At 44.0% G+C, this 14,632-nt stretch overlaps 1 protein-coding gene across 1 annotated transcript in view; it reads left to right on the plus strand.

Annotated features, from left to right (window-relative positions):
* Positions 1-14,013, plus strand: part of LOC109524158 (protein tyrosine phosphatase receptor type M) — a 157,626-nt gene extending 143,613 nt beyond the window's left edge. Inside the window, exons 24-35 of the mRNA XM_019883806.1 lie at positions 851-948; positions 2,937-3,053; positions 3,492-3,646; positions 3,948-4,083; positions 7,167-7,316; positions 7,397-7,570; positions 8,320-8,451; positions 10,010-10,135; positions 11,709-11,872; positions 12,341-12,476; positions 13,302-13,427; positions 13,484-14,013. Coding sequence (XP_019739365.1) covers positions 851-948; positions 2,937-3,053; positions 3,492-3,646; positions 3,948-4,083; positions 7,167-7,316; positions 7,397-7,570; positions 8,320-8,451; positions 10,010-10,135; positions 11,709-11,872; positions 12,341-12,476; positions 13,302-13,355 — 1,442 coding nt within the window. The 3' untranslated portion in view covers positions 13,356-13,427; positions 13,484-14,013. The remainder of the gene's footprint in view (positions 1-850; positions 949-2,936; positions 3,054-3,491; positions 3,647-3,947; positions 4,084-7,166; positions 7,317-7,396; positions 7,571-8,319; positions 8,452-10,009; positions 10,136-11,708; positions 11,873-12,340; positions 12,477-13,301; positions 13,428-13,483) is intronic.
* Positions 14,014-14,632: the final 619 nt, after the last annotated feature.

Consider the following 14,632-nt stretch of genomic DNA (forward strand, 5'->3'; position numbering starts at 1 on the left):
TAATTTTACTCATTTCTCCAGGTAATTGCTGTTGATTGGGGGCCTTGCGCATCGACATGATTTGCATACCCTAATTAATTTGTAATAATTTCAAACCAGCGTATTCAATTAAACTAATGTTCATCATTCTAATTAACCTGAATAATTCCAAAGTGTGAGCTCCTCATTCATTGACAATTGATGACATGGAAACTGTCTTGCCGAGAATGAATGAAACACTACTGCACGGTAGGGCGCTTTTAATCAGTGATTAATCTGTTGATGATTTTGGAGATTGATTAATGAATTGGATTTAAAAATATATAATTTCCTTCTCTTTGTTGAAAACTAGAAAATTATTTCAATTTTTATTGACAGTGTAGAAAATACACATACATAAATTAAGTATTATGTCAGGTCCTGGTTTGATCTGTAAAGTTTCCGAAAATTGGCAAATATGTTGAACATTGTTTTCCAAAGTAAAAGCTGATGTCTGCACAAAAAAAAAAAGCACACAAAGAGAGTGTGATTTCGGTGGACAACAGAAATTTGAGAATATTTACTATTGAAAGGCTGACATTCCGAGGATTTGAGCCGTTTTAAATTAAACGAGGGTTCTAAACGATTAATCGATTATCAAAGTAGTCCAATTATTTGATCATCCATTGGTTGGCAGTTAATCCATTCATCGTTGTACCAGAAACCTTCTTCAATCATGATAAAAGTTATTGGGGAAAAAAAATGCTATGAACGGCAGTTACTTCCATCTCCTGGACAAATACGCAAATTGCAGGGGGTTTGTTTTGTTTGTTTGTTTGTTTTGTTTTTGTTTTCTGTGGTCGGTTTCCTTGAGTTTCTTCTGCATCTGCAGGCCCCATGCAGGAGACGGTGTTGGACTTCTGGCGGATGGTGTGGCAGGAGAACACGGCGGCCATCGTCATGGTGACCAACCTGGTGGAAGTCGGCCGGGTAAGTAGCATGCATGCTACACTGCCAATTCTGGTCACGTGCCCCCTCCTGGGCTCCTGGTGTGGGTGTGACAAAATTGAAGGCAGCCGGGGAGCGTTCTCATTGAGTGAGGAGAACAATTGGTATTCTTTAAATATTGCACTCCATGTTATTATATCCCCCGGCCTTAATGTGTTGCACTTGGCTCGCTGAGCAGGGTCGAAGAGCGGCATAAAGCAGTTAATTTAAGCGCCCGGTGGCCGAAAGGTGCTGAGAAACAAGCGCACCTCTTCCCATTCTGCTGATTCTGCAAGCGGAGCAGAGCTGCTCTATGATTCACGGCGCCCGCCCGCCGCTCTCCTGGTACCTCATTAGGCGGCTTCCGCGCCCGCCGAGCCCCGCCCCTCACCTTTTTGCACACCTGCTTAGCGGCGGCAGGCGGCGTCCTCTGCGGCCCGCGGCGGTCCCATGAGCTTCTGCTCTATGATCCCGGCCAATGGCGGCTGCCGCCGCACAGTCGGGCTTGCTCGTAAAGTCGCCGAAGCGTAGCGCGACGGGCCATCTGCTCCGTGCGCTGGCCTGATGGATTTTGGGAAATCCTGCCGCACACACTCCACGGCACAAGGAGGCGGGCCGTGGTGCACCTTGATGTATGAGAGAGTCAGATTTTCATTTGGAAGAAGCAAGCAAATATCACTTTCATTCCCGCAGTTTTGACCCCATAGGAAATAATCTGTTAGCCGCCACCTTGCACAATAGAGAGAGACACGTTTATTCGAGGGAAAAAAAAAATTCAGTCACTTTAGAATTCGCAACAGAAACAGTAATACACACATGCAGAGTTACTATAGCACAGTCATTTCTTGTCTAGTTGTCAATGATAACAGCCAGCTTGCACAATACAAATAAACACGAATCCATGTCACGCAATTGTGATTGCTGCTCTCAACTCACGACAATCAGCATGCTCAATAGAAAGAAACATGATGAGTGGAAATAAGAGAGTCACTCGGAAATGTCAAACTAAACCCACACACCCTCTCAGTTACTGGGACGTGATCTGTGCTTGTCCGTTAGTCGCCATAACCGGCCACCTTGCACATTAGAAATGAACGGAATGCCTGCCTGGAGATAATCCACAGTGAAAAAATCAAACAAAAAAAAAAAAAACAATGATCCATAACACTCTGGTCACATGTGGAAATGGCAAGATCATGCAATCCCTTCTCTTATCACTCATAACAACTACCAATTTGCTGGATAGAAACAAGCATAATGACTGGAAATAATCCAGTCCGGATAGAGGATAGAACCCTTAATGAGGCCAATTGTTACCAAGTGGAACGGGTCATTGTGACATCTGAATGGCTGCAAGTGGCCGTCGACGCGGGGTTTAGTCACCCCCTACTTTAGTGTGTGCGTGTGTGCGCGTACTCTCAAATTCTCATTTCAATGCTAACCAGTTCACGGGCTCCTCAGAGGAGCAGTGAGCGCGGGTCTTCGTCATCTCTCCATCTCCCTCACCAGCAACAGTTTAATTGAAGAAGAGGAGGAGGAGGAGGGCGGGTAACTCTGCACTCTTATTATGGCTAATACCAGTAATATTTCCACTGGAGTGTTTTAGATTCCTGCAGGGAAATCTGTTCTTAACAACCCAGGGTTTATTATTTCACATCATTATTGGACCGCCACCTCCCTCCCCTCATGCATTTTTTCATGTCCTCTCTCTCCCCGGCCGCTCAAGTTCTGTACCATTTAACTCATTTTCGCCATGGCCGAAGCACCGTCGGATGAGAAGCAATAACGTGCGAATGGAGACGCCTTCCCTCCTCCTCCCCCCTTTGCCGATGGGGTTTTACAAGGGGCCGCCCGGCTCGTTCTGACGTGACCAAAGAGCCGAGACATCAGGCGGCAGCGTGTCGTGCCAATTATCCTTTTTACAACCGGCGCACTGTGCGGCTTTACTGCGCTCATCAGATGCGATTTATGTGCCTCTTTGTCTGTTTTAGGTGAAGTGTTGTAAATACTGGCCGGACGACACGGAGATCTACAGAGACATCAAGGTGACGCTCATCGAGACCGAACTCCTTTCAGAGTACGTCATCCGCACCTTCGCCGTGGAGAAGGTACGGTGACGCCCCGACAAGGGTTCACGCCAACTTGTCGAAATCAACAGAACGCTAATAAATAATCCACGGTCCAAAAAGAGTCGACCTGACGCTTGATGCTGCACGACCACATTGGCCCCGCCCCTCACCAGTTATTAACCCACTCAAAACAGATGAATCCCCATGTAAATTGTAAAACACATGGTGAAATCCATAATGCCCACGCTTTTGGAGGTCAAACTTATAACCAAAACATGAAAACATCTCAAAAACCCGATGTGATCGAAAAAGGTGAAGACGTTTTTAAAATTTAGGGTCACAAAGTGTTCCCTGATTCAAATTTGCTGTTGACCAGTGTAATTACTCACAACTGCAGGCCTATTTTTTTTTAACGGGTGTCCACGTGTGTGTGTGTGTGTTACCACGGCGACCGCCTGTCCGTCACCGTCTCTTCAGCGAGGCGCTCACGAGATCCGGGAGATCCGTCAGTTCCACTTCACCGGCTGGCCGGATCACGGCGTGCCATACCACTCCACGGGGCTGCTGGGCTTCATCCGCCGCGTCAAGTCCAAGACCTTGAGCAATGCCGGGCCCATGGTGGTGCACTGCAGGTACGTTGAGCAAAGTCACCAATTAACACTCAAGCGTGTGTTTGAAAAACAGTCAATACTGGACCGTAGGACACATACAACTCCATTCCTGCTAGGTACATTCATTCTGCCTTGCTTGAGAGGCAACTTTCTGCTATTTCTGCTCTGGTGTAAGTGGAAGTCTCACAAAATGTTGAAATGATATGTCAACCAGCAATTAGTCAGTACCACCAGGTCACCCTCAAAAAAACGATTTCACGCTCATGTTTTGAGGTGACATATCACGAGTCGTCCGGCTTGAAAGTTTTCCTTCACTTCTCAGCGCCGGCGCCGGTCGGACGGGCTGCTTCATCGTCATCGACATCATGCTGGACATGGCGGAGCGCGAAGGCGTGGTGGACATCTACAACTGTGTCCGGGAGCTACGATCGCGTCGGGTCAACATGGTCCAGACCGAGGTAGGCTGCTTCAAGCACCCAGGGTGAGGGGTATGTTGGAATTCGGCCATCTTGGGCTGAAACCGTGTCATAATCGTCGACGGGGGGCACGAGGGTCGCTCGTGGCCGGGACCCGCCCGGAAATACACCGGCCGTTCGGGAAACATTTTCTCCAAATTTCCGATGGCCACCACGTTCCTGCTCAGAACCATTGACAATGAAATGCTGCCATATCTGCTCAATGCCCTGTCACTTGTTGCTGGGCAGAATTTATGAGGCGCCATTTAAATATTCTAAAAAAGGAGACTACATCAATCATGTTCACAATACATTCAAGATAAAATATCAAAGCTTTTTCTACCATCTGCTGTGAAATGGCATTTATGTCTCACATGTCACTTGTTGCTAGGCGGAAATCATGGGGCACATTTCCATATATATTTTTTTTTAATGGCGAGTCATGCACAGAACGGTTTGATTGACAACTTGGGGCAATGGGCTCAGCTGCCCCACACAGCAGAGAAAGAACAGGGAAAATCGGAAGGAACCCACTCATCACTACTCTGTATTAAATACAAAATATTGTGAAAGCTTTCTACCCCATCTCCTCCATGTTCCTCACATGTTTAATGGCCACAGAGAGGAGACAAATAGCAACGTATCGTATCAGTTTTACATAATTAATTCATGACATCGCCAGGATTTTTTTTTTAACATTCACCTAAATGTGGGTTGCCACTTTTACCCGAACGCACCCCACAAAAAAAGTGTTTATTGCGCCGCACGCTCGCTTGGCATGTTCCCGCTGCCATAAAAGAGCTTTCGAGGCTTATAAGCCGGGCAAAGGACTTTCCTGAACGTTGGCCATCTGGCACCACTTGAACGCATCGTTAGCTCGTAATTCCCTTTTAAATCGGCAAGCGTCGTTGCGCTTAACGGCAAAACGTGTCAGCGCCGCTGCTGCCCGAGTGCCGCTCGCCCCGACTCACTTTTCTTCAAGTTCAGTGACCTTCAAAGTGAACCCCCATCCACACGACCCTTTTCCGTTTCTTCACTGGCATGCGCAGAGTTTGGAGCAAAATATTTTGCATTTGAATTTTTAGCTTTTTATTTCTTAGAGTGCTGGTTCTTAGAATTTTTATTATGAATAACTTGTTTTTTTAATTGCTAATTGATGTTTGAAGAAGCATGCAAAGATTTTGATTTTTTTCTGATTTGTGATATTTTTCATTTTTTGTTGTATAGAAAATCACAAAATAAAATATATAATAAAAAAGTAATAATATATAATGTTTACCATTGTCTAAAAAACATTGAAAATGTTTGTTTCGTTAATCAGTGTATATTGATTTATATATTTATTTTGAGGTTTTTCATTTTTAAGTTTTGGAATACATAATATTGTAAAATAAAGGCAAAAGTATGAAATAATAACAAAATAAAATAGTGTAGAAAATTATACTTTTTTTCTAGATTTTCTAAATAAAAAGTATTCATAAAAAACCTCCAACATTTAACAATATGTGTAAATTAATCAAAATAATTGAATTCAATTCATATTTATTTTCATTATTGTTTTTTGATCTATTTATGTATTAATTTTTTATTGATCTACTTATCCATGATTGTTTTCTGGTATTCCTGCAATATTTGCATTTTTTTAATACACAAAATAGGAAAAATTAAAAGCATGAAACAATGAAGAAATAATGACAAAATATATAAATGTAAAAAAAATAAATAAAAGTAAAATCTGAATCACCAAGCATCGTTGTCCTTAATGGGCCAACATTTCAGAGGTGCTACTGCACCCATGCTGACTAACTCCTCATGTTCAGTGACCTTCAAAGTATACCAAAAAAGACATTTTTTTTTCTTCAGCCTTGCAGGTGTTTGTCACTCGTCTGCCTGCCCCACCGTGATTGGCTGCCAGCTAGTTTGTAGCGATGTGCCGCTCGGTGGATTGCGGCTCGAGCGCCGCAGCGACAACTGCGCTGCGGTCAAAAGGTCGCATTCCACATGAGGTTTAGCTAAATAGCGACACGTGTTTTCTTGTGAATCCCGCTCATCGCCGACCTTGTGCGTGCGTGCAGATTTTACCGGGAGACGACAAGCGGGTGTCGGCTGAAAATGTCACTTCAGAGCAGATTTCCATCAAGCCCCGAGCGCTGTCACCGTGACAGCGGCTTGACTGATGGCTGCGCGAGGAAAAGGAAGCCTGCTCCCTTTTGCGTGTTTTGCGTCCTATTGTCACGGGCCACTTCATTAGGTTCACCTACATATTCGAACTCGATCAAAAATCTGCTTTCTTAAGCACAGTTAGTTATTGCTTAATCAGGAAAATACTCATTTTTGCTCTGTGCAAAACAAGCTAGCTCTGCTTTCTGGGTTCAAATTTCAATTTGATACAAGACGTCTCAAAAGGTGATACGTCCCCCAAAAAAATGATCCTAAAAAGCTGGATTTTCTTGTACTGTCCCCTTGATTTGTTGGTTTCCTTGATTATCATCAATGAATAATATGAATGAATCAAATTTTAAAAAAAAATACCAACCATGTAGAAATGCTTAAAACATTTGGTTTTATCAATGAATACCTCAAAACAAAAAAAATATATATCTTCATCCCTTTCATTGGATGAAAGGGTTAAAATTGCCCTATTTTCATGTTTTTTATCACTTTTAAACAGGCTGAGAGGGGGTGCACCAACTGTCGAATATAAAAGGGGGCACGTGGCCTTGAACAGAACAGTAAGAGAGGCACTCAAAATGCAAACTAGCAACGGGGTTGGTTGTCAGTGTGAATTTGGGTCAGGGGGGGTTCTTAAAAGGTCAAAGTATTGGCGGTACTGTAGGTCCTGCAGTGATAACCAAGCGCAGCAAAATATGTCATGTGACCTTTAAAAAATGCAACCAAAGACAAACATTAGTCAGAGTAAACAGCCTGGGGATGTGCACGGGGACCAACACGGTCGGTTCGTGGAAAGGTCTCGAAAGGGGGCATCGTTGCGCCATTTTAAAGAAGGCGCTCAGTTTTGGGCCTCGCTATCCTGTGCCGTACTCAATTCCCTGACGGCTTCGCAATGAGGATGCCCTGTCTCGCAGGAGCAGTACGTCTTCATCCACGACGCCATCTTGGAAGCGTGCCTGTGCGGCGACACCACCATCCCCGCCGGACAGTTCCGCTCCGTCTACTACGACATGAACCGCCTTGACCCGCAGACCAACTCCAGCCCCATCAAGGAAGAATTCCGGGTAGGCCCACATTGTCACCTTCCCAATATCTGCACACTGTTAGCATGCTAGTTATTTTTTTTTTCTTTCCCTGGGTCCAGACGTTGAACATGGTGACCCCCACGCTGAGGGTGGAGGACTGCAGCATCGCGCTGCTGCCGAGGAACCACGAGAAGAACCGCTGCATGGACGTGCTGCCGCCCGATCGCTGCCTGCCCTTCCTCATCACCATCGACGGCGAGAGCTCCAACTACATCAACGCCGCCCTCATGGACGTAAGACGTGACCTTTTTTTCACCCATTTTAGCGCAAGTGTCTCGCACGCGAAAGACTGGTAGCCCCGGGAGGGTTAGCATGAATATTAGCAGCGAGCAGCAATGAAAAAATGTTTTGGGGGGGTGTGTTTTCCGTAAAGACTAGCAAAGACTTTTGAAACAATGTAGCTCGTGTGTTAGCAGCAGTTTGATCCGAACTTGTCTTTCATTCAAAGTATCATAATGTAGAGTTTGTCAACGAGGGTGGCCCACAAAATCATTAGCATGGGTTTTAGCCAGTTGACATGAAACGAATGGTCAAGAAAAGTTTGCATGCAATAATGGCCCCAAACTGAATAGCATGGGTTAAAAATGGCGGCGCGGGCACCCGCAGCGGCTCCTCTTGTTTTTTGTTGTGAGACGGAAGAAATTTCATCTGAGCTGTATGTTGCACATACAGCACATTTGACAATAAAGTTGTACTTGATACTTGACTTGATAAAAGATAGCAAAAAAAAAAAAAAAAGTTGGTAAACAGTCATGGCCTGGAAAGAGGTTTCTGTCTCTTACGTGTCGCTTTGGTCAAAGCGACCGTCTGGCGTGTCAGCTTTGACTGCCAGATGGTGGCTGCGTTTTGGAGAAACATCACGTCTCCTCCAACGGAACACTGCATGATGGAGTTTATACATTATGCGCTAACGTTTGTGCGCTTCCAACTTTGTCCGAAATCTTTCAAACGTCTACCTGTTGCCATCGTCCAATCCCGGCAGAGCTACAAGCAGCCGTCGGCGTTCATCGTCACGCAGCATCCTCTACCCAACACGGTCAAAGACTTCTGGAGGCTGGTGCTGGACTACCATTGCACGTCTATCGTCATGCTCAACGACGTCGACCCCGCCCAGGTATGCAAAAAATGCGCTTTTCACAGAGTCGGAGCCGTAATGGAGACGGGACATCAGGTTAAGTGGATATTGAAAATCTACACACCCCAAGGTTTTGTGATATCAAAAAAACGAACTGATAAATGGCTTGGTTTCAATTTAATTTGTAATCTCAGGAATTTATTCATGTTTATGATTGATGATGATGAATGATTTATAATTACTAATCAGTTAGCATGCCCATCCCTGAGTAAGGTGTCATCTTGAATAGTTATTTTATTTTTTGTACTTCTTTTTTTTTGGGGGGGGGGGGGGTTTAACGTAAATTTTTAGTCTGAGGCTTCATTTTTAATATCAACATTGATGAATAATTTTGAATGTGTGAATATGATTTTGATATTGAATGAGGGGAGATACATATAAAAATGTAAGACAGTAAAATTGATCTTAAAATCTGAAAAGGTCAAAATACATGGAGAAGTTTGGAAATGTGGTCCCAGCGGAGGCCTCGGCGTGTTGTGTAGCAGTGCACTGTGGGAAAATAGCGATGTGTGCGTGTGTTGTCAATGAGCTGAGCGAGCAACTCCGGTCGCTCTCCATATTTCTCAGCCCGAGGCTCTGTCATAACACCCGCCCATCAAAGCCCAGCGTTCCTCCCACTCTTCCTCCTCGTGTCTTCCTCCCTCCCTGAGTGAAACGGGGGTGGAGGTGGGGGTGGGTGGGGGATATATCTTTCATTCAATATTCTCACTGTAGCCCACCAATGTGGAAAGGCAGGAAGTGCAGCTGTCGACGGCAGCGAGGCAGCGTGCTGTGTTCACCATCACTGTCTGTATTCGTGTCTGTCTCTCTCTCTCACACACACACACACACACACACACACACACACACACACACACACACACATTACACCCGCGCTTGGGAGTGTGTGCATTGTCAACTCTTCTCAAGTGGGCTTGTTTTCTCTTGTTTGTTCGCCGCCGTGTGACCGAGCGTCTCTCAGTATGGCCTTTCGCGTGTAAGTGATCCACAAGTGGGATACACACACCCAACGTACACACACTCAGCCATCTCCTAGGAAGCGATGGAAGCATAATTTTGAAAGGACAAATATGACTGATGCCTTCATTTGAGTTTTGTTTTTTTTTTTAAAGTAAAAGTCAAGTCCAAAGTTACTACTTTGCGGTTACTACAGCGGACAGCTTATCATGTTATCAGGTTACAGGGTGCATGAAAGGGTTAAAAATTGTATTCAGATTATTATTGCGTTTGTAGAATAAGAATTAAGCAGCAAAATCAACTTTAAGGACCGCCCATTTTGTCCTGTACTGCTACCTTCTGTTGAAATGAGCATCAAAATGCCCACAGGATCACGTTGCCAAAGTCACGTGACCAGACCCAGAAAACAGGTGACAGGTGAGCCATGACGGTCGCGAGACGAATGTGACGTCAGTTTCACTCGACGTTACGTCTTTTTTCACAAATTGAACCTCTTCGCCAAAACTCTCCGTTTGGAGGCGATCAAGTTTGTCTGACAAACGTCTCGTCTCGACTCGCCTCGTGTTGCGTTTGTTTGCAGCTGTGCCCGCAGTATTGGCCCGAAAACGGCGTCCACCGTCACGGCCCCATCCAGGTGGAATTTGTGTCCGCCGACCTGGAAGAGGACATCATCAGCAGAATATTCCGCATTTACAACGCAGCACGGGTAAGTGCAAGAAAAGTTGCTCGTTTTTTCTCTCTCGTGTCTTTTTGCCGTCTTTCCAACGAGCTTGTTTTCTTCTCCCAGCAAGTTATTCTGCCCGTACACACCTCACACGTCCCACTCAGTCGCCACCATTTGTCCGTTCAAGCTGTGCAGGGGCCGAGGCCTTCTGTTCTTTGACGGCGCCACCCCGGTCGCTTGCTTGTGTTTTTTTATTCCTTGAAAAAATACTTTCAAGATTTCTTTTTTACATAGAAAAACATAAAAAAAAAAAAGTCTTCAAATTTTCATTTTTTTTTTCTAAATGTAATCCTTAATCCAGTTGATTGTGCAGATGCGTAATGAAATTGACTGAAATGACCAAATAATCCCCCAAAATAGTTTCAACCCTCTTTTTCCACTTCCATGTCCATCAACAACGGCGAAAGCTGACTTCAAACGCGACCTGTACACTGTTTAAAAGCTTTGATGACACCAAACGTTCTGTGCGCGCGTGCTGCGTCCGGGCCCATCCAATCACATGCGATCGCTGACAGCAGATATTGATCGACGTGTCTGGGTGCGATTTAGATCGTCTGGATTCTTTGCTGATTGCTTAACTGCGCGTCTCCCGCAGTAACCGTGCTCATCCATCAATGTTCGTCTCCCAGGAGGGACGACGCACTTAGCCTTCGCATTTCTCTCACACGTACACACACACACACACACACACACACACACACACACACACACACACACACACACACACACGCACGTGACCTAACAAGTCAGGCAACTTAGACAATTGCCTAGCATCCTGAGCTGAAGTGGGGCCTGCGAGACGATCGGTAATTATTGGTCTATATTAGGAATGCACTGATTTCGATACCAGTATCGTGATGGTGCAGATACTGTACTGTATTTATTCACTACTTAGTATTCATAAAAATGCTCCGATATTGCACTGTTCCGCAAATTGCAATTCTCAAAACCTTTATTATGACCCGTTTTCGTTCTTTGTGTTCATACGCTCCCTCCTTGACAATTGCGCCATGTTTTTGTGGTTCAATTAAAAAAATTTTAAAAACCGAAATAGTTTGTTGTCTGTGGAGCCGGAAAACCGGACAATGTGCACTATGCACTTGCTTGGCATATGGCGAAGAGTCCACCAACTGTCCATTTTTTTCACACTAGTCCACTTGAGTCACATATCAGTCGTGTGACAAGCCTAAATTTAAATTTTAAAAGGGAACTCATGTCAACATTTTACTTGACAATATGTTCTGTACGCTTGCATTAGTCTAAACACAGCATTCTGATTTATATTATCTTTGTAGATTATGAATGAAACAGAAACATCCATCAATTTCAATCAGAGCACGGATATTTTGCCTTGTGCTGCCATCTGCTGTCGCCTGAAATTGACATCACTGAGTCCAAGGGGCTCAGCTTGAGAATGTCACATGACCAAAATCAGAAAAAAAATACTGTCTCTCTCACTTGCCCCCCCCCCCCAAGCGGTCTAGAAGCAGTCCCACACTCACACCTGCTTTGTGGTTCTGACCCGTCTTCTTTTTCGCTGTTTCGGCCTGGTCAGCCTCAGGACGGCTACCGCATGGTGCAGCAGTTCCAGTTCCTGGGCTGGCCCATGTACCGAGACACGCCCATGTCCAAGCGCTCCTTCCTCAAGCTCATCCGGCAGGTGGACAAGTGGCAGGACGAATACGACGGCGGCGAGGGACGCACTGTGGTTCACTGTTTGTAAGTTCATCAACTCACAGCATCAGGTTAGAGAGGAAACGGTTCCATCTAGTGGCCGTATACATTTACTGCACCTGCACTTTCTCTATCCAAGTGACATGTAACGATGTTAAATGTATATATATATATTTAAAATTAACAGAAAACAAATTTTATATCTATATACATATAGATAGATATAGAACTAAATATGTAGAATATAATATATAATAGACAACAATAATAAGAAAATAATGACTCTTGGTTTTTAATTAATTAAAAATAAATATCTCTCTTACCATTGGTAAATCAAAATTTATCAAGTGAATTTAATTCACTAATATATTTTAATTACCCTTTACATTTATATTTTTCTTCTTTTCACACTTGGCAACGATGACGATCAGCCGTGCCAAAAATGTAACGGGACATCGTTCAAGTTTTCCAATGGCGGCAGTTTGAACGTGGAACTGACGAATTCTCTGTTAGGAATGGCGGCGGGCGCAGCGGTACCTTTTGCGCCATCAGCATCGTGTGCGAGATGCTGCAGCACCAGCGTGCCGTCGACGTCTTTCATGCTGTCAAGACGTTGAGGAACAACAAGCCCAACATGGTGGACCTGCTGGTGAGCCCCCCCCCAACTCCACACTTTTAAATTAGGGCAGTGACGGCGGGAAACCTCTTGATTTGCAGCAATCAACATTATCAGAGCAACTGCCGCGCCATAATGTGACTTGAAATCCATCTTCATCCTTTTATTTATTTCATTTTCCTTTGGATTTTTAATACACCTGACGCGCACCCTGACTACTGGTACCAACCTTATTGCAATGTATCGAGGCTCATGAATACTGCCGATACCAGCCACCGATACTGACATGCATGGCTGACAGAACGTTTTTCTCTGTGAATTGCATCTTTTAAGACGCAATGTCTGTAAGTACAAATATTTACTGTTTGACGTTTATTTTATTGCTAGGAGTGCATTATTAGTGTGTTGCTACCAAAATGTATATGCGTATTTGCTAACTCAGTTCGGGCGGTATGATTACATTCTCATATATTATTTCATGCACATCCTTTACGCATTTCCCTGCTTTCATCTACGGAGAAGAGGAGAGCCTTGTCATTTTTCAGCGAGGTATATTTTTCCTGTTGAAAGTAGTACACTGCTCGTGCAGGACTAAAATTAGCTGTTCTATGCAGAAGATAAAGAGTATATGACTGTGAGTCCTTTTATATTGTCTGCCTCCATGTTGTACATGAACCACCATTCAATTCTTTGCTTAAAGGTTTAAGAGGCATTGCAACGTAGATGCTAATTAGCATTAGCATAAGATCGCGGCCCGTTTGTTTTAAATACACAAATTGTAATTACGCATTCAGTCACCATGTTGTGTTCACCGGTTGAAGAACCCTGTTGATTTTGAACTCCGCCTCCCCATTGCAGGAGCAGTACAAGTTCTGCTACGAAGTGGCCCTGGAATACTTGAATTCCGGCTAACTCGGAGAGTGACACTCCAAAGACTCTGACGACGTGTCCGACGTGCCAAATGTGTTGTTCGGCAGCAAGCCGACACACACACACACACACACACACACACACACACACACACACACACACACACACACACACACACACACACTTACACACTGGTTTGCTCCTCTCCTCATCGTCCCGCGCTTGTTGCCTTGATCCCGACCAGACAACGAGCACCAAACATTTATCGAATGGGAACGGGTTGTTCCGCATGTAAATAATGAAATGTCCTCTTTTTCTTATTATTATGTTGGTTCCCTCCGCCCCACCCCTTCTGCTTTTTTCAAGCTCCGATGAATTGATTAAAAGGTAAAAAAAAAAAAGAAGCAAAAGAAAACAAAGTGGCTGAATGTTGCTGTGAAGTCGCGACTCGTGTACGTCCGCTTCTTTTCATTGTACGGGGGACCCAAAGCTACTCTCTTCTCTCTTTGTGTGCATATTGTACAGATTTCTGTAGATTATTTATTATTTCTCGACTTTATTTGTGACTGGCAGTAAGTGAGTGACAATCATATGTTTTCATAGTTTTGGGTTTACGGACCGTATCGTGTGTTTTCTTTTGGCCCTCCTGTATAACTGCTTGTAAAGAGAAAAACTTCTATAACATGTTCTCTAACATGAAGCGTGTCACGTGTGTCTTTTTTTGTCGGTGTGTGGAAGATGGCATGATAAGGGCATCTGTTGGACAATTTTGGAACTGCACATGATTTATGATTTTGATATTATGATTTATTTTATTTCATTATTGCATTTTTTTTCAACTCAGCTATTTTGAGAAACTTTGAAACAACCGAGTTTTGCTTTGTAGATCTTTTTAGGTTGTTTGAATTATGTTTTGTTCGTATTTTTCTCAAAACATTTCAGGATTTGAGTTTTTTATTATTATTCTTTGACTTTTATAACTTATTTATTTATTCATTCATTCTGAGATAATATATTCATATTTGTGTATTTACTGGCTTAATTTACATTTGGAAAAGAAATTTGGAAGCCGATGTGAGCCATTCCACCACAAGAGGGCAGTACAACCCCACACTACAATGCTATTCCAGGTTTATTGGGCGGAGTGCTTAATCAAGCGTGTGTATTAATGCAAAGGATGCGGCTGCTGCACCTAATGCTGCTAATGAGCGGCCATTTTCTATTTCCATGCCCACCGACGACTTCATTGACTTTGTTGCGCTAACTTGAAACCTCTCGCATTTGTCTAAATCCATCCGCTCTCGGAGATGCTGCCACGC

This window comes from Hippocampus comes, unplaced genomic scaffold (genome assembly GCF_001891065.2).
Source record: "Hippocampus comes isolate QL1 unplaced genomic scaffold, H_comes_QL1_v1.1 scaffold159, whole genome shotgun sequence".
NCBI classification, from domain to species: Eukaryota; Metazoa; Chordata; class Actinopteri; order Syngnathiformes; family Syngnathidae; genus Hippocampus; species Hippocampus comes.